This window comes from Eptesicus fuscus, chromosome 8 (assembly GCF_027574615.1).
Source record: "Eptesicus fuscus isolate TK198812 chromosome 8, DD_ASM_mEF_20220401, whole genome shotgun sequence".
In the NCBI taxonomy this organism is placed as follows: Eukaryota; Metazoa; Chordata; class Mammalia; order Chiroptera; family Vespertilionidae; genus Eptesicus; species Eptesicus fuscus.
The window spans coordinates 80,529,709-80,550,347 of record NC_072480.1 but is presented as its reverse complement, the minus strand read 5'-3'; the positions used below and the strand labels follow the sequence as shown (position 1 = coordinate 80,550,347).

Here is a 20,639-nt window from a genome sequence, read left to right as displayed (position 1 = left end):
TTATGTCTGGTGTTTATGTATTTTCAGAATCAATTTTCACCCTATATACTCCAATTTGAATCTTGAAGAGGCTCTGAATCAGGCGAAAGCAAACTTGGATTCTTGTCCTATGAAGCCAAGAGGGCCTATTTTTCTATTTTCCATCAGACAAAATAGATCTTCACAACAGTCTTCCAATCAGGCAGCTGAACACCATCTGGCAAATACATATTTTTCTCACAAAGTAGTAGCAGTCTCTGTACCCACAATTATTATCTGCCTCTACACTCACCATCTTACATCATAGCGGTACCTGAACTCTCTGGCTCAGCAGCTTCTCCTGTCTCTCCTTCCCAGTACACTCTACCTGGTTAACATGGCAGCTATATCTAAGCTCTCTATGAGCTCTTAGCCTTACATTGTCGCAGTACCAGCTCTCAGCTCCATCTGAACTCTGTAGCCTTTTCCCTTCCTAGCTGCTCTCTAGCCAACTAGTTGGTCAGTAATCTGCATATCACTCCAGAGACAAAGTAGGCTAGTTGCCAACAGTGGTATTAATCATTTGGGTTATAGAAGGGCACAGCACATTGTGAGATTGTTGTGGCCTGCAGCTGCTTATGGTATCTTAGCCTAGGCGCAGAGTGGCCTTGGACATTCGGTATACTATCACCAAGGCCACCACACTCTAGCCTTGACTAATTGGGGACTTTGGCATGGTTCCCATATTGGTTATTATATCTTTACTAGAGGGGGGTTGTCCCTCAGCCCAGCCTGTACCCTCTCCAATATGGGACCCCTCAAGGGATGTCCGACTGCCCATTTAGGCCTGATCCTGGGATCGGGCCTAAATGGGCAGTCAGACATCCCTCTCACAATCCAGGACTGCTGGCTCCCAACTGCTTGCCTGCCTGCCTTCCTGATTGCCCCTAACTGCTTCTGCCTGCCAGCCTGATCACCCCTAACCACTCTGCTGCCAGTCTGTTTGCCCCCCAACTTCCCTCCTCTGCCAGCTTGGTTACCCCTAACTGCCCTCTCCTGCAGAGTTGATCACCTCCAACTGGCCTCCCTTGCAGGCCTGGTCCTTCTCAACTGCTCTCCTTTACAGGCCGGGTGCCTCCCAACTGCCCTCTCCTGCTGGCCATCTTGTGGTGGCCATCCTGTGTCCACATGGGGGCAGGATCTTTGACCACATGGGGGCAGCTATATTGTGTGTTGCAGTGATGAGCAATCTGCATATTACTCTTTTATTAGATAGGATAGAGGCCTGGTGCACGGGTGGGGGCCAGCTGGTTTGCCCTAAAGGGTGTCCCGAATCAGGTGGGGGTTCCCTTGGGGCGTGGGGTGGCCTGAGCGAGGGGCCTGTGGTGGTTTGCAGGCCAGCCACGCCCCCTGGCAACCCAAGAAGATGCCCTGGTATCTGGAATTTATTTTCCCTCTTCAATTGAAACTTTGTAGCCTGGAGCAGAGCCAAGCCTGGGGCTCCCTCCGAGGCCGGCAGCCATTTCTGTGGGGTTATAATTGAAACTTTGTTGCCTTAAGCGGGTGGGCCCGGCCAGGGTGTGCGGAAAGCTTTGCTTCCCCTGTTGCCGGCGGCAACCCTGGCCTGCTCTCTCAAGCTCCATTCTGCCGCCATTTGTTTGAATTTGTTTACCTTCTATAATTGAAACTTTGTAGCTTGGTGGAAGCTTAGGCCTGGCTAGAGCAGGCGGAAAGCTTGGCTTCCTCTGTTACCTGGGAGACCTTCCTCTCTGTGGCTGTAGCCATCTTGGTTTGGGTTAATTTGCATACTCACTCTGATTGGATGGTTGGCATGACTTGTGGGCGTGGCTTGGCATGTGTCGGAGGTATGGTCAATTTGCATATTTGTCTATTATTAGGTAGGATAGTGAAGTCACTATGTTATGGTGTGCAACTCATGTCTCTTTCCATTTCTGCCTTTAAAAATATCTAGTGACAGTTTGAAATTAGCCTTCACTGAAACTGATAAGTCTCCCTCCCTGCCCCCCCCCCCCCGAGAGAGATAGTTGTGTATTATCATTGAGCACACAGATGCCCTTGGGGGTATCACTTTTTTCTATTTTCCTTTAAATACCTTATTTGAGGTGCATTTCTATCATGGCTGTAATCTACAAATCATCCTGGACAAGAATATTCAATTGCCTCGATTGTTTGACCTGGGTTGACAGAGCCTATGAGCCATGCCTGTAGGAAGCAAAGAAGGTATATTTCAGATCTGCTTTCTGTTATGGAGAGTAGAGAAGCTGCTAATAAGTACTATTGTTGCACCACCAAAAGTGGTAAGGTTGCCCAATCTGTTGTTACTATTAGAGATAACTTTACCCTACCTTTAGGGCTCTCCAATACTGATGAGTTGGGAGATCTGAAGAGAGGATCATTATATGAGGCCAATATTTATCAGTTGTTGAAATGACCAAATTATGAAAGCCTAAACTAAGTAAAATATCAAGTGGCTCTGGGCCAGGATGAGTTTGGGACTTCTTATAAGGCGGCATTTCTTCTTTCACCGTCTCTCCACACTGAAATTGTAGAAAGAAATGAGAAGCAAAGAACAATTCAAACGTGGAGTAGAAATGTCTTGCCCCAAACCGTTTTGCTTTTAAATTTGAAGAGGAAAATGAGTGCTGAAAAATGAAGGGCTGTTAAAATAAAAATTTTGCATACAGTAAGGGAACTTCTGTTACTCATACTCCCACACAAGTTGTGTAAAAGGCCAGTGAAAATTTGGAAATCATATAGTTGTGGAATACTCTGAAGATTGTCCTTCCTAATTGAGAAACATAGGGCTTAGTAATTCTGTATCAGTTAAAATCTGTGCTGTTGTACAGATATAGTCCAATATGAAATCCTATCTAATAAAAGAGAAACATGCAAATTGACCGTACCTCCACTATGCCCACAATCCATGCCCACCAGCCAATCAGGAGCAAGTATGCAAATTAACCCAACAAATATGGTGGCAGCCATGGAGCTGGAGAGAGCACGAGGCTTGGGTTGCCCCTGGCGATGGAGGAAGCCAAGCTTCCCACCTGCCCTGGCCTGCCCTGGCCTCCGCTCAAGGCTACAAAGTTTCAATTATAGAAGATAAATAAATCCCAGATACTAGGGCCTCTGCTTGGGTCACCAGGGGGCGTGGCCAGCCTGCAAACCACCATAGGCCCCTTGCCCAGGCCACCTCATGCCCCAATGGAACCCCCACCCTGATCTGGGACACCCTTCAGGGCAAACCAGCCAGCCCTACCCGTGCACCAGGCCTCTATCCTATCTAATAAAAGAGTAATATACAAATTGACCATCACTTCAACATACAAAATGGCTGCCCCCAGGTGGACACAAGAGGCTGCCACAAGATGGCCAGCAGGGGAGTGCAGTTGGGAGGGACCAGGCCTGCAAGAGAGGGCAGTAGGGGGTGACCAGGCCGGCAGAGGGGGGAAGTTGGAGGTGACCAGGCATGAAGGGAAGGGCAGTTGGGGGGGACCCAGGCCAGCATGGGAGAGCAGTTGGGGGGGACCAGGCCTTCAGGGGAGGGCAGTTAGGGGCAATCAGGCTGGCAGGGGAGCAGTTAGGCATCAATCAGGCTGGCAGGGGAGTGGTTAGGGGGTGATCAGGCTGTCAGGCAGAAGCGATTAGGAGCAATCAGGAAGACAAGCAGGTGAGCAGTTGGGAGCCACCAGTCCTGGATTGTGAGAGGGATATCCCAGATTGGAGAGGGTGCAGGCTGGGCTGAGGGACACTCCCCCTTGCACGAATTTCGTGCACTGGGCCTCTAGTCTTTAATAATAGCTGTAAGCTTTCAGAAATAAAAATGTAAAGCCATTTCCTCATCACTTAACTGCAGACAAGCTTTGATCCCTGGCAGTTTTCTGAAATTATTTTGGCATAAGAATCACTTACCTCTGCAGTGTTAAATTCCAGTAATTCCTTTCAGTCCCCCCCCTTTTTTTTTTCTCTTAGCTGACATTTGATTATCCCTCATTTGAAACTTGAACTTTTTTTTTCATGTCTGAAACATTTCCATCTCTTCTGAATCCTAGTTGTGTATCTGCCTCTGAGAATTCTTCCTCAGTTTGCTTTGTTACCATCCACTTACTTGACTTTAATAATGGTGTTATTCAGCCTTGATTTCCATCTGTTTTCATTGAACACCAGCTTGTTATAACTAATAGTGTGCATCATTACTACCTGGGGAGGTTTTCTTTTTCTTTTTTCTTTCTTTTTGGAGGTTTTCTAAAATACTCATTCTGAAGCGCTAACCCTAGAGATTCAGATTCGGTAGGATATTTCTCTGATACTACTGGTCATTCTCTTGATACAAAATACTTCTCAGTGCTGCTCACTTACATGTACATGTATCCAGATCAATGCTTTTTTCTTTTTCTTTTTTTTGTCTTCAGGTCAATGTTTTATCTAGTTCATATGCCTACCTAAATTCCTAGTAGGCTCATGATGAACTGGACACAGATTACCAAAATAATTCTTGGTTGTTGTACCAGTTCCTGAGTGTAATATGCAAGGTCATTTTTTTTTAAATTTCTTGAAAAAGGGAGAGCCCTACTGAAGCAGGTGGGACTCAGGTCATGCAGTGTACTCTCATGTGGATCACCGAATGAAAGCATATAGAGCTTGCTTACATCTTCAGAAGTACAATGAGAAGTCAGGACAAGTTCCCAAGGTATAAGCTTGCCATAGTTCCCATGATGGAAGACATTTTAATACATCCTTTGACAGGACTGTGGTCATTGATTTGGCTAATGCTCCTCTCTGCACCATCCCCCACAAGTCCCTCTGGAATCAATTTGCTAGTTTCCAAGTTGAATGCCAAACTAACCTCTGAGGTGATGTCGGAAAAGTGCCCTTGCTGCACTGACAAGGCCTATAGCCATTTCTAAAAGTTGGACACCCTGGAAGCAGATAAGTGTGTGCAAATAGAGTGACATGTGGCAGCCAGGAATGTACTCTGGATATCTCCTAGAATAAGGAGCATGAATGATGAAGGGTATGAGCTGCTGCTTTCTGAAATGAATCTGTTCAATTTTGTCGAGACTACACCTCCCATGGTCTGCTCCCAACCAATGATGGAACATATTTTTAACTGAACTCATTATCTCTCACTCCCTGTTGGAATCTGCGCCCTATAATATTGGTGACCTCTTCTCATCCCAGTTGTTTAACATCTTAACAATTTCATCCTTCTCCATATCAAATAATTCAAAGGCCTCTGGGCTCCAAGAAAAAACCTATTTTTCTTCCTAAAAACTCAGATATCTTACTAGTTTATTCCCCTCCCACTCTTTATTCATGAGGATGTGGACAGTACTGGCCTAACCCATGGGAAATTCCCCTTAATGAAGTTATTGCTTCCAGTCCTCATCATTTTAATCCTCTCACACTATTACAAGTTATCATTCTAACACAAAACTCTATCATTCATTTGCACTTAAATCTTTATAAAATTTTAAGATTACTTAAGAAAAAAGTTATAAAATGCATTAACATCAGTACAAGTCATTCACAAAACCAAATATAGCTCAGATCAAATGTCACAGCTACTCTTTAGTTTTACTTGATATCTGTTTAGAAAACAAAATTATCTTGGTTGTGTTCACAGAGAACTTTGAACATCCCTCTAACAAGGACTTTTTAATTCTATCTGTGGCATCTCTTGTACACATCTAGTTTTCTGTTAGTCTCTGATGGACTTGGAAATAGGGATAGTGTTACACATATTTTGATATCAGCTTGATAGTTCTATGCTTGTAGTAAACATGTAAAAAATAATTTCTGATATAAACACAAATGATCTGAATGCTTATAAGTCTTGCATATTAAAAACTGAGCAGTTATTACCACTCATGAAAATTAAGTCATTAATTTAAATAATGAATACGTATTTCACCTTTTGGTTACTTGACTGAGAAACATAAATTTTTAGAACCATGAACAACCTTTTAATGCTCATGCCTTCAGTGACATTTAGTAGACTTTAAAAATTTGATCGGGTTTTAAACAATCAGAAAAGCATTTTATTTTAAGAGCAGCATAATTAATATTAATATACCAGTCCATTAATGGTCATAATTTTGCAAAAATATACAAATGCTAACTTTTGAAGTATATAAAAGAATTCAAATAAATGAGTATGGTATACAACATACATCACAACAAAACTAAATAATTAGGCTGTGACTATGTTAGTGAAATACTGTATGCAGAACTAGCTATTTAGAAGTAGAATTTTCTTATGCTATATTTGGTACTTGCGTATGGTGGTGGTGTTTTTTAATAAATCATGCTAAAATGATTTAAGAAAAGCATGAAAAATATATTTTCATTGTTTTATTTTGTTGCATTTTACATATTGTGAAAACTCAATCACTTTATTGTGTTTATAAATATTGCATGTAAGGAATGCGAGCACATGTATTCCATAGAAGAACAAGTTAAGAAATGTCTGGCATAGAAATCCTTGCAAAAGTTAAAATTTTGCAAGTCACTAACCTGTATATTAAGCCATCAAATGAAAGCTCTTTCCAAGTTAATTCCATGTCTTTCCGCATGTGAACTCCACACTGATAGGTGGGAAAAGCTTACTTTTAACTTTTATTTAGTCTGCTTAGCTGCAGAAACCAAATTATACACAAGGAATAAATAATGAGAATATAGAGTTGTTTTTACAGGATAACTTCATACTTGTGATTTTTTTTTTCTGCTTAATACTTTAATTGTAACTTCTGGGGGGTTACAATTAAAGTATTAAGATACTGGGGGGTTAAAACGAATATATACACACATTTCATACTTAGTTTTTAAATTTAGTTTGTTTAACCAAAGAATTTTCTAAGAAATGAACTTACTCACAATTGAAGAATTGATTTATATATATATATATTTAAACAATATACCTTTATGTTCATGGGTACGTCTGCATTTGTTTAGATCTGAGACATGGGGCAGTAGATATGATTAAAATAGGCAACTGCTACTAAACATATTGTGGATTTCTATTGGCTTTTTCCTTTAATGCAGTAATTCAGCTCTTGTAGCAGAAAGCGATGAAGTGAACTCTTCATATTGCCAAGAACTTCACCACCAATAGCTGCTTCCAGAGGAGAAAGGGGCTTTATAACCGAAAATTACTCCCCAAAGACCTTTAAAATGTCAGCCTGGGAGAAATAAAGCACCGGGCAGGAGGCAGGCTCGCTGGCTGGCGGGGTCCACTCTGTTGGGCGGGGCCAGGCAGTCTCAGACTCCATCCTCCTGGCCCAGAACTCAGCCCCCTGCACATGCGCGAGACGCCTCAGTTATGCCACCAACTGCCTGCACTGTGGCGAGGGTCACCTGGCTCGCAATGCTGTTTCTCTTGCTGATCCTCTCAGGCCTAGGCAGGTTGACCTTCGCAGACCATTGTAAGTGGGGGAACCTGCGCCATAGGAGGGCCGCCCAGCACAGTGTCCCTGGGGGAGGCGAGTGTCTCCCTTCTTGCTCCAGATCCCAGGGCCAGGCTGGGGGTCCCCAGTCATGCTGTCAGAGCCGCCTAGTTTCAGGGTCCTGCTGAGCTTGGTGGTTGGAGGGCTCAGAGCAGGCCTGGGCAGTTGGCCCTCACTTACCTGACTTTGCACTGGCAGGAGAGGGCACCCTGCTTCTGGGGCAGTGGGGACTTAGAGAGTCTGGATGGGGTCCTGAGACCAGCACTGCCTCACCCAGTCAGGGTTGAGGTCAGGGAGTCCCAGGTGTCTCTGGACAGTGGTAGGGCAATACTCTCCCATGAGAGGGGCCTCTTCCTGGAGTCACACGGTGTGTGTGTGTGTGTGTGTGTGTGTGTGTGTGTGTGTGTGTGTGTGTTGGGTCTTGGAAGTTCAGAGTGACATGATAGGAGAGGACAAATAAATGAAGATGACGGATGCTACGCCCTGGTAATTCTCACACCTTCTTCTTCTTCTTTTTAAATAGTATAAGCCATGTTTATTTTTACTTATTTTTAAAAATTCTTTATTGTTTAAAGTATTACATATGTCTCCTTTTGTTTTCTTACTGCAGACTCTGAAACATCACATCTGCAAATTACAGTGCCATGGAAGCTCGGAGCCACCACCAATGATGCCGATGTTTCAGAAACACAAGTAATTAAGAAATCACTTTATAAAAAAAAAAGTTTTATGTTTACTGGACTGCAGAACCCAAGTTAATTCATGAATACCCCTTTGTGAAATTTTGTTTTCTAATTAATGTGTTTAAGTGACATTTTATCTGAATGAGAGCAAATGTTTTGATTGTTTTAATTTCTCAAGTGGTATATGAAAATTGTGAAATTCTGAAGGTCCTCAGCAATGTGACAGGAATCCAAGGATTAAAGCCTCAGTGGCAGGGCCAGAGAGGAGCATGAATTGCCAACTGAAAACTATTAGACACGGAGGCAGGTTTTATAGAATGATGGTCTGACTGTCTCACTTTATGGCACCAAATAAAAAAAAATCCAGTCATTATGATGAAATATTGCCATTTGGGACGCATTGGATGCATGTCATGCTAAGCAGAATAAGTCAGAAGAAGTGAAGAACCATCTGATTTCACTCGTATGTGCTGTATAAAATCAAAAGCAACAAATGAAAAAACAGACAAAAACTCATAGACACAGACAACCGAGGGAAAGGAGGTGGTTGGAGTAGGAAAGGATAAAGTGAGCCCACTTTACAGTGAGGGAAGATGATTTGACTTTGGGTGGTGGGCACACAATGCCATATGAAGTTCACGTGTACCCTTTTTCTCCCCTTTGCCACTTCCAGGCTGCCCTTGCCCTCAGTCCCTTCCCTCTGGCCATTCCCACACTTTTGTCTTTTGTCTGTGTGCAGTGGTAGGCAAACTGCGGCTCGCGAGCCACATGTGGCTCTTTGTCCCCTTGAGTGTGGCTCTTCTACAAAATACCACGGCCTGGGCGAGTCTATTTTGAAGAAGTGGTGTTAGAAGAAGTTTAAGTTTAAAAAATTTGGTGCTCAAAAGAAATTTCAATCGTCGTACTGTTGATATTTGGCTCTGTTGACTAATGAGTTTGCCGACCACTGGTAGGGGTTAGGCATATATGTTCTTTGACTAATCCTTTCATCTTCTTTCTTCTAGTTCCCCCTCCCCAACCCCCTCTTACTGCTGCTAGTCTGTTCCATGTATCCATGCCTCTGTTTGTCTTTTGTTCCTTCATTTATTTTGTTCATTAGATTCCACATATTAGTGAGTTCATATGGTATTTGTCTTTGACTGACTGGCTTGCTTCACTTAGCATAATAATCTCCACGTCCATCCATGCTGTTGCAAGAGGTAAGGTTTCCTTCTTTTTTATAGTCACATAGTATTCCATTGCGTAAATGTAACACAGCTTTTTATCCACTCAGCTACCAATGGACACTTGGGCTGTTTTCAGATCTTGGCTATTGTAAATAACACACCTCTGAACATAGGGGTGCATTATATTCTTTTGAATTGGTGTTTTCAGATTTTTAGCATATATTTCCAGAAGTGGGATCCCAGGGTCAAAAGATAGTTCCACTTACAATTTTTGGAGGAAATTCCATACTGTTTTCCACAGTGGCTGCCTTCTGATCAAGAGTGCTCTAGGGTAATCTTTTCTCCACCTCCTCGCCAATCCTTGTTATTTGTTGATTTACTGATTGTAGGCAGTCATTCTGGCAGGTCTGAGATTTCCACTAGGAGTGTATGAGTTTCTGTTAGTCCACATCCTCACTAACACTTGGTATTCTCAATCTTTGTTGTTTGCAATTTTGTTCATTTTATTCCCTTTCTGCTATCCTTTTTAGATTATTTGGCATTCCCCAAATAGTGATGACGAATGATATGTAGAATGTTAATAGGCCAATTGGATATGAATTGCAAATATCATTCTTTAGTACTGTCTAGGAATCCACTATGATGTTGAGTAGCAGGTAATAGTTCATCTAGTTTATCAATGCTTTTGTGTTTTTTTGTTTTTACTGTAGGAAGAAATTGTCAATATTTTAAAATTAAGTATGATGTTGGCTGTTCATTTCATGAAAGACCTTTATTAGCTTTTTGGAAGGTTTTCAAATTGTCAATAGAACTATGTATCTAGAGATACATATCCTATATAATAAAGTGGTAATATGCAAATTGATCATCACTCCAACACACAAGATGACCGCCCCCATATGGTCAAAGATGGCCACCCCCATGTTGACACAAGATGGCTGCCACAAAATGGCCAGCAGGGGAGGTCAGTTGTGGGAGATCAAGCCAGCAGGGGAGGGCAGTTGGGAGCAACCAGGCCTGCAAGGGAGGGCAGTTGGGGAGACCAAGCCTGCAGGGGAGGGCAGTTGGGGCAACCAGGCCTGCAGAGGAGGACAGTTGGGGGGGACCAAGCCTGCAATGGAGGGCAGTTGGGGCAATAGGGCCGGGAGGGGAGCAGTTAGTTGTCAATCAGGCTGGCAGGGGAGTGGTTAGGAGCAATCAGGCAGGCAGGCAGTCAAGTGGCTGGGAGCCAGCAGTCCTAGATTGTGAGAGGGATGTCCAACTGCCCATTTAGGGATCGAGAGAGAGATCGGGTCTAAATGGGCAGTCAGATATCCCTTGAGGGGTCCCAGATTGGAGAGGGTGCAGGCTGGGCTGAGGGACACCCCCCCATTCACAAATATCATGCACTGGGCTTCTAGTAAGTATATATATCAATGTGTCTATGTAGGTATACATTTCCTGTCAGTGTAGTGAAGTAACCTTTCATTCCTGGGATAAAGGACATTTTGTCATGATATATTTTATTGTTGCATTTAATTTGTAAATATTTTTAAGGCTTTGAAATTATGATCATGAGAAGTGTTTTGCTTCCTCAGAGTATAGTTATCTTGTTGTAATATCTGGATTATACTGTCTCATATAATTAATTGGGAAGTGTTCTGTCTTTATATTCCATGAATTTTTGTAAGACTAGTATTTTTCCTTATTCAAATGTTTAGTGCATTCACCATTGAATGAATATCTCTGGACTTGGAGATTCCTTTGTGAGAAGATTTGTAATTACAAAATTAAATTCTTGATAGAGTGTTTTTAAGCCAGCAATTTTTATTACCTCTGTGTGTTCTTTTGTTTCCATTATATTTTTCAGTTGTTACCATGTTTTCTTTTTCACTGTTTAATCTATTTTTGTTGGATTTTAGCTATCTGTTTTTCAATTAAAGAGCCTGTTTCCTATTAGTGGGGAGAGGGAAATGTTTAGTAGTCAATATCTATGCTTGGTATGCTTATTGTGACAGGGGTTTCACTACTTATACGTAATTCACTAGCCCATTCCAGAAAATATGTAGGTGTACACACACACAAACATGATTGTAGGGTGTGTGTGTACACGTGTGTGGATGTGCATAAATATGCATGTGTGTTTATATTAAAACCATAGTTTATATTGATATATCCAATTTCAGTAGAAAACCACAGGTAAAGAAAAATGGGACAGGGGTGGAGGGGCAGGACATAACATGTGCCAAAGATAAATAGCAAGAGAGTTGGCTTATACTTAAATATGTAAATTTCATTAAAAGTAATTGGTGTAAACTTTGCAACTAAGTCAGAGATTATCTTTCAACGAAAACATTAAATGCTGTCTGTAAGAAATACTCTTTAAATAAATAAGACAAATAGATTGAAATAAAAGAATATACAATTTTTAAATTGAAACCAAAATCAAATAGTAAATGTGAGTTCATAAAGTGACATGAGAGAAGCAGCCTGCAGAACAAGATAAATATTTCCATGTCTTAATGATAAATATCTTACTCTATCAAGAAGTCATAATTCTCTTAAAAATATTTGAAGAACATATTTATAAAAACATTTGAAGAAATGCAACATCTCATTATATACTGAGTGGCCAGATTATTATGATCTCTGAACACATAATAATCTGGCCACTCAAGTGTATATTACTAGAGGCCTGGTGCATGTAATTTGTGCATGGGTGCGGTCCCTAGGCCTGGCCGGCCATTGAAGTGTGAGGGTCTGGCATGGAAGAGCAGGTCCAAGCTGACCCCTGGGCCCTGGACAGCACCTGGGCCCTGGGCCCCTGTGCGCTCCCCTCCGCCTGAGTCATGGCGCCGGAGTTCCCACATGAAGATGCAGTGAGTGTGGCCAGACATCACAGGCTGGGGCGCAGCTTGGGCCTCTGGGCTGCCCAGAAGCACCGCAAGGAAGCCAGGCAGGCAGCACACTCTATCCCGGCCAGCCTTACGGACTGGCTCTTGTGCGAACCCATGGGGAGCCCGACTGGCCCCTGCAGTCCCAGCAGCTGTGGCCCGGCTTACCCAGAAAAGGCCACGTGGGTGTGGGGTGGGCTTCTTGTGGGCACCCAGCATCTGAGCACAGGGGCTTCCCTGACACTCGAGCCCTGGCATCCTAGAGGAGCATAGCAGGGGGAGTGAGAGTGAGCTCGGTGGACACCCCACATTCTCACTGCACCTCTGTCCCGGTCACAACTGTCCCCAGGTAGCCAGCAAGAGGTCGCAGCCCCCAACTCGGGTGCTGGGCGAGGTTGGTCGCTACCACCTACCCCAGTTCCTCGTCTCAGCCTGGGGCCCCTCCCCGATTGGGCGATCAGGGCCTGCTGGCTGCTGGTCGCTGTCTGGAGGCAATTGATCTGGGCCGCCGCCCCCCTCCCCCCGCCACCCCCCCTCTGCCCGGCTCCCTCAGCGCCTGGAAGCCGGGCAGCAGCCCTGTCCCCCACCGCCGCCACTGGTTACCATCTGCAGGGTGATCAGATGGGCGATCGGGACCCTGCTTGCATCTGCCTTGGCCTGGCACCACCCGCTCACGTGCTCCACCATTCTGCTATGGTCCCACTCTTATTGGGGCCCATTGGGGCCAGCAGTGCCTCCACTGCTGCCCGCTGCCAGCCCCACATCACCAATGCCCGCCATGTTCCATGCCGCCCCCTGGTGGTAGCACACGTCATAGCGAGTGGTTGAACACCTGGTTGAACTCCCAGTTGAGGGGACAATTTACATATTAGGCTTTTATTATATAGGATTCTTATAATCATGAAAATATTTTTATTAATAATTTAATAAGTTGCCCACAAAATCCTATTAGTCAAAAGGTTTTAAGGCTTTAAACAATATTCAAGGAAAGATAAGTATCTTTTTCAGAGAATAGAACATAATTAACTAATCCTTCAGATATTTAGTATCATTTTAAGAGGCCAAAGTAACTGTTATATAGAGGACAAATAAAGTGTGAGAAAATCAAGTTATAGGTCCTTTCACTTACAAAATATTTCAAAAGTGAAAGTAGCAAATAATTGTAAAGCATTATGACCAAGTAGCTTTACTCTCTGCAAGAGAGTAATCCTAGAAAAATTTATTCAAATAACTCATCACACTAACATTTTAAAAAGTCAATGACTGTATCCAGAAAGAGCATTTTATAAAATTATTCACACATTTACACACACATACACACACACACACACACACTCACCAAATACAAAATATTTCACTTTAGAAGAGAACAGATTCAATGTGATTTACATGAATCTAAGCAAAATAGCAGTGCCAACAACAGGAAACTCTAAGTGTCATGCTGAATGTTATAAACAGTACAGCATTTCATTTTAGGGCCAGAGTAAGGCAGAGTGCCTATATATCCATTCTATTCAATACCTCATAATATAAAATTAAGGAACAGAAATGTAGAGCAAGTAGGGTTTAGAAGGTAAAACATAGGACCAGCTATTGCATGGACCAGGCTTCTGCCTTGAATAACTAGATAACTATTTATTTGGTGATGCCATTATCAGATTTCTACAATGTCGAAGACAAATTATACAGATTTATTCTCAAACAATAGAATGAAGATAGGATACTAAATGAAGTAGTACTCAAATCTATTCTTTTTCTACATAATTTGTATATATACAAATCAAGTCACAAAACACATCATGAAATGTATTCAACCTGTAAATTGCAACTTGGTTTTATCTTTCAGAATGGTTTTATCTCTAGCAAAAAAAGCGAGTCAGAGAAAGACAAGTATCACGTGATCTCAATCATATGTGGAATCTAATGAACAAAATAAACTGTTGAACAAAATAGATCCCAAAACATAGAAGCATGGAACAGATTGTCAAATCTCAGAGGGAAGGAGGGAGTTGGTGGGTGGAAAGAGATCAGCAAAGAACTTGTATGCATATATGCATAACCCATGGACACAGACAGTAGGGTAGTGAAGGCCTGGGGCAGGGTCGGGCAGGAGCAGGCAATGCGGGCTCAATGGGAGACCCGTGTAATACTTTCAACAATAAATATAAAAAAATGCACGTCTAAATTTTAGATGAACATGTAAAATTAAAAAATATGTATTCCATCAAAAAGGATCAAAAGATAAAATTGAAAACATCAAAAGTAAGTTGGTGCAACTATACTAATATCAGAGTAGAATTTAAGAAACACTTTTAGGAATAAAAGCTATTGATAATGTGATTAATTTATCCTGAAGATATCAACATACTAAATCTGTTTGCACCCCAAAACAAAGCTCCAATAATATGCAGGGCCAAAAACTCAGACGAAAAGAAGAAAGAAACAATGTCACAATAATCTTGGAAATGCAGACATGCCTTTTTCAATAGACTACAGAAGATTGAACACTAGGTTGAAAATGACATTATCCCAAAAGTGCACCCAGTATCAAAATTCACGTTCTTTACAAATATGGAACATTTACCAGAATTAACTGTGTGCTACCACCTAAGAAATGGATATTTTATGCTGATGCTCAGATGTTCTCTGAGCTGCAGTCTCTGAGGGGATTTGTGTAAATTAGGGTTTGCCCTTGTGATGAACACTGTGGAAGGGGAGGGAAAATAAACAGGGATGGGGAGAGAATCAACTGAGTCTCAACAAGAGGGAAGCTGGCATGACCCATGGAAAAATCTGGAGCTGGAGGGAGGGGGCATCTTATTAAACGTGGACTGTCCCTGAAAGTTGTGAGGCAAATCCTGAAGAGAACAGCAGGTGAAAGACTGTGAGCAGGCAGTGCTTCTGACAGTTATGGCTACTCCCTTTCACCTTAAAGGGGACCTGCATTATATCCTCGAATTTTCCATGTATCTGTGATAGAAACCGCAAAGGAGAAAAAAAAGATAATAAAATTCAAGGTTCCTTAGCATTTCTAAATGTAATTTTAAATTACATTTGATTGTGATAGGTAATAAATGCAAAATGACAAATGCTCTTAATTTGAAATAGGTTTATACTCCTTGAATTTCTGTCATACATCCTGTGATTAAAGAAAGATAGCAATATACTTTTATATATGTATATAATTTTGACACATGCATGATACAATCTTGGTTTACATGAATGAGTGCATTTAAAAAAAAGTATGGCTTTTGAATTGAAGAATTTCACATTTTTAATTTTACTTTCTCTCTGAATACTTGTAGGTCATTTATGCCATCCAAATTAACAGGAAAACATATACTCTCCATCTTAAAAAACAGTAAGTGGCCATTCTTTTTCATATAGTTGTTTTTAGTGTCTTAAATTTGTATAGTCACTACCCTAAATTGAGACTAAACAAAGGCATGAATATTTCATATCTTTAACATGTTATATCTTCTTCATGAACCATGTCAGACTAGAATTTCAGCTTGATTTTGAGATTTGAAATTTAATTTTCAAGCCAAATTCTAACTTAATGATGTAAATATTAAGGTATGTTAGATATATTAAGATTACTCTGTGTAACTCCTTAAAATGCAACCATAATTGCAACAATTAAGGATATAATTTTATTTGATTATGTTTAGCTTTTTTATCTTCATGTTATTTCACATATTTATATGATTTTAAGAATTTTACTTGATATTCTACAATACTTTTTTCTCATTTTGCAATAGCATGTATTTCTAATGTCTTAAATATTCTATAATCCATCTTCACTCTAGGAAATCAATATTAATAACTTTTGGTGTACCTTTCTCAATTTCAACTGGCAAGTCTTATAAAAAATGGTGCTTCTTTTCTTGCTCTTTGTGTATTTTGTAACTCATTCTTTAATAGATAAAATTAGAAAACATGTAATATTGATAGGTAATGAGGTAATTTCCAGGGATTATTGCTATTGAGCCCTGCAATAAGCATTATCCTATCTAATAAAAGAATAATATGCAAATTGACCATCACTCCAACACACAAGATGGATGTCCCCATGTGGTCAAAGATGGCTGCCCCCATGTGGACACAAGATTGCCACCACAAGATGGCCAGCAGGGGAGGACAGTTGGGAGGGACCAGGCCTGCAAAGGAGGACAGTTGTGGGTTGATCAGGCCAGCAGGGGAGGGCAGTTGTGGGCAATCAAGCCTGCAGGGGAGGGCAGAGGAGGGAAGTTGGAGGTGACCAGGCCTGCAGGAAAGGGCAGTTGGGGGCGGGGATCCCAGGCCTGCAGGGGAGGGCATTTGTGGGGGACCAGGCCTGCAGGGGAGGGCAGTTTGGGGGGACCCAGGCCTGTAGGAGAGGGCAGAGGAGGGAAGTTGGAGGCGATCAGGCCTGCAGGAAAGGGCAGTTGGGGTGGGGGGAGGGGACCCAGGCCTGCAGGGGAGAGCAGTTGGGGGGAACCAGGCCTACAAAGGAGGGCAGTTGTGGGTGGTCAGGCCAGCAGGGGAGGGCAGTTGTGGGTGATCAAGCCTGCAGGGGAGGGCAGAGGAGGGAAGTTGGAGGCAACCAGACCTGCAGGAAAGGGCAGTTGGGTGGGGGGACCCAGGCCTGCAGGGGAGAGTAGTTGGGGGGAACCAAGCCTGCAGGGGAGGGCATTTGCAGGGGACCAGGCCTGCAGTGGAGGGCAGTTTTGGGGGACCCAGGCATGTAGGAGAGGGCAGTTGTTGGGGGACCAGACCATCAGGGGAGAGCAGTTAAGGGCAATGCGGCTGGCAGGGGAGGGCAGTTAGGGGTGACCAGGTTGGCAGAGGAGGGAAGTTGGGGGGACTAGGCCTGCAGGGGAGTGTAGTTGCGGGGGGGACCAGGCCTGCAGGGGAGGGGAGTTAGGGGTGACAAGGCTGGCAGGGGAGGGCAGTTTGGGGTGACCAGGCTGGCAGGGGAAGGCAGTTAGGGGCAATTGGGCTGGCAGAGGAGCAGTTAGGGGGTGATCAGGCTGGCAGGCAGAAGCAGTTAGGGGCAATCAGGACGGCAGGCAGGCGAGCAGTTGGGAGCCAGTAGTTGGGATTGTGAGAGGGGTCCCAGATTGGAGAGGGTGCAGCCTAGGCTTAGGGATACCCCCCCCAATGCACGAATTTCGTGCACCAGGCCTCTAGTTGTATATATATTTTTATATAATATAGATTTTGTTTGGTAGCCTTGATATCAAGAAATAGGTTTTTGAAACAAGAAGTTTGAATAATAATGACAATAGTGATGATAATAAAAACAATAAAAGTAACTGGCATTTATTGAACACATACCATTTGCTGGGCACATTTCTCAGCAATTTGCATGTAGTAACTGATTTAATATTCACATTTTCTAGTATATTAAGATTTTTAGAGCCATTGCCAGTGTCTTTCTGAAAAGATGGTATCAACTTAGATTTCCAAAAGCCTGCATGATGTACTAAAATATTTGATTTCATCTCTTTTTTTAATTTAATAAATTTTTATTGTTCAGATTATTATAATTGTTCCTCTTTTTTCCCCCCATATCTCCCCTCCACCCGGTTCCCACCCCACCCTCTGCCCTTACCGCCCCTCCCCCCCCACTGTCCTCACTCATAGGTATGATTTTTGTCCAGTCTCTTCCTACACCCCCCACACCCCCTTCCCCCTGAGAATTGTCAGTCCACTCCCTTTCTATGCCCCTGATTCTATTATATTCACCAGTTTATTCTGTTCATCAGATTTTTTATTCACTTGATTTTTAGATTCACTTGTTGATAGATATGTATTTGTTGTTGATAATTTTTATCTTTGCCTTTTTCTTCTTCCTCTTCTTAAAGAATACCTTTCAGCATTTCATATAATACTGGTTTGGTGGTGATGAACTCCTTTAGCTTTTTCTTATCTGTGAAACTCTTTATCTGCCCTTCAATTCTGAATGATAGCTTTGCTGGGTAGAGTAATCTTGGTTGTAGGTTCTTGCTATTCATCACTTTTGAATATTTCTTGCCACTCCCGTCTGGCCTGCATAGTTTCTGTTGAGAAACCAGCTGACAGTCGTATGGGTGCTCCCTTATAGGTAACTAACTGTTTTTCTCTTGCTGCTTTTAATATTCTCTCTTTGTCTTTTGCTCTTGGCATTTTAATTATGATGTGTCTTGGTGTGGTCCTCTTTGGATTCCTCTTGTTTGGGATTCTGTGCGCTTCCTGGAGTTGTAAGTCTATTTCTTTCACCAGGTAGGGGAAGTTTTCAGTCATTATTTCTTCAGATAGGTGTTCAGTATCTTGCTCTCTCTCTTCTTCTGGAACCCCCATAATTCTGATGTTGGTACACTTGAAGTTGTCCCAGAGGCTCCTTACACTATCTTCATACTTTTGGATTTTTTTTTCTTTTTGCTTTTCCGATTGAGTGATTTTTGCTTCTTTGTATTTCAAATCTGACTTGATTCTTGCGATCCTCTAGTCTGCTGTTAGATCTCTGTATAATATTTTTTATTTCAGTCAGTGTATGCTTAATTTCTAGTTGGTCCTTTTTCATATCCTTGAGGGTCTCCCTAAATTTATCGGCCTTTTCTAGAAATTCTTGAAAAACCTTATAACCATGGTTTTCAACTCTATATCCACTCATTTGCTTTCCTCCATTTCTTTCATTTGTGATCTGTTTCTTCGTCTCTGCATTTCACTGCTTCCCTGAGTTGATAGAGTGGCTTTGTGTGCTAGCTGTCCTATAGGGCCCAGTGGCTCAGCCTTCCCAGTTACCTGAGGTGGACACTCTTGGTTCACCCCTTTGTGGGCTGTGTGCACAGTCTTGTAGTTGTGCCTTGATTGTTGTTGGTATCACTGGGAGGACTTGACCTCCAGGCCAATTGTCTGTGAGGATTAGCTGTGTCTATGTTGGGAGAACTTCTATGCTAGAGACAACCTTATGAGACAAGAATTGAAAAAGCCTCTGTGCTCAGCTTGGATGGGGTGGAGTCTCAGGGCGGAGCAGACAGCATTGGTTTCCAGTCAACACTGCCCTTAATAGGCCCCTGTGTCTCAGTGTCCCATGGTAATCACTGCAAGCACCTCTGAGAGAAAGCCTCCCTCGAGTTCTGCCCACTGCCAGACAGTCCAGTTTCTCCCCGAATGATTCTGGGTCCCCAGAGTCTCGCCCAGAACTGGAGTTCAGTGCAGTCGGGAGCTTTTGTCTCCCTCCTTCTTGAGAAAGCCAGCTGCGTACTCAGTTGCTCGCCTTCTCTGTGCGCGCACCTTGGTACCTCTGCCTTCTGCAGTTCCTCTGAGTCTCAGTGTGCTTTTCTCTTTTCTGACAGTCCAGTTTCTCCCCGAATGAGTCTGGGTCCCCAGAGTCTCACCCGGAACTGGAGTTCAGCACAGTCGGGAGCTTTTGCCTCCCTCTCACTTGAGAAAGCCAGCTGCGCACTCAGTTGCCAGTCCTCGCCACACGCGTGCGTGTCTCAGTTCCTCTGCCTCCTGTAACTCCTCTGAGTCTCAGTGTGCTTTTCTCTTTTCTTCTAGTTGTAGAATTTCCACTCAGCCAGCCTTCCTGTGGTTCTGGATGATGTGCGTTTTGTCTTTTAGTTGTAGTTTTGAAATTGTTGTGCGAGGCAGCAGTTTAGGTGTTTACCTATGCCGCCATCTTGGTTTCTCCCTGATTTCATCTTAACATCAGTTTGTATTTCCCTAAATAACTACTCTGAAATTTTATTGGCTATTTACATTTATCTATATGTGGCTTGCATATTCATATATTTTTCTCATTATATATTTTTAAATATACTTTACTTAGTAGAGCAGTTTTGGGTTTATAGCAAAGTTGACTGTAATGCACAGATATTTCACATGCCCCCTGCCCCATATATGTATAGACTCCCATGTTAACAACAACCTCCATCAAAATGATATATTTTTATAAATGACTAGAGGCCCAGTAAATGAAATGGGTAGGGTCCCTAGCGGCTGCTGGCTGCTGGTCAGGGCATCCCTTTCCCCAGCTGCCTGCTGCTGCTGGTGGCTGGGGCAGGACCGACTCGGGGGAGGGGCCACAGGCAGTTGGCCGGCTGGCCCTGCCCCTGGTCAAACTCCTCGTCAAACTCCCAGTTAAGGGACAGTTTACACATTAGGCTTTTATTATATAGGATTATCCTGGCTTGATGTATCATTATCACCCAAAGTCTGTATATTATATTAGATCAATATTTTTATGCCTTTTTTTCTTTTGAATGATAAAAAAAGTATAATTCTGAGAATAATTTAAACAATTAATGACAAACATGTAGGAAGGCTGAACTTTTGTAGCATGTTTATATCGGGTTTGTCTACAGAGATCCTTTAGGTTAGCTTAGGAAACGTGAGTGGTATGACTAGTATCCCACTTCTAAAGAAAGGCTTTGAGAACTATTGTATGCTTCTATAATTATTTTTCTTTTTCTGCTAAAAGAAAGTTGTGTTCCTTGGAACACATCTGGGTTCCAAAACGAAGGT

General features: G+C 42.6%; 1 protein-coding gene across 2 annotated transcripts in view; it reads left to right on the top strand.

Moving 5' to 3' along the window:
- Positions 1-7,299: 7,299 nt before the first annotated feature.
- LOC114233229 (A disintegrin and metallopeptidase domain 3-like) overlaps positions 7,300-20,639 on the top strand; it is a 95,491-nt gene continuing 82,151 nt past the window's right edge. For both annotated transcript variants that reach the window (XM_054720318.1, XM_028152478.2), the window contains exons 1-3: positions 7,300-7,403; positions 8,035-8,117; positions 15,452-15,507. In XM_054720318.1, coding sequence (XP_054576293.1) covers positions 7,301-7,403; positions 8,035-8,117; positions 15,452-15,507 — 242 coding nt within the window. In that variant the 5' untranslated portion in view covers position 7,300. The remainder of the gene's footprint in view (positions 7,404-8,034; positions 8,118-15,451; positions 15,508-20,639) is intronic.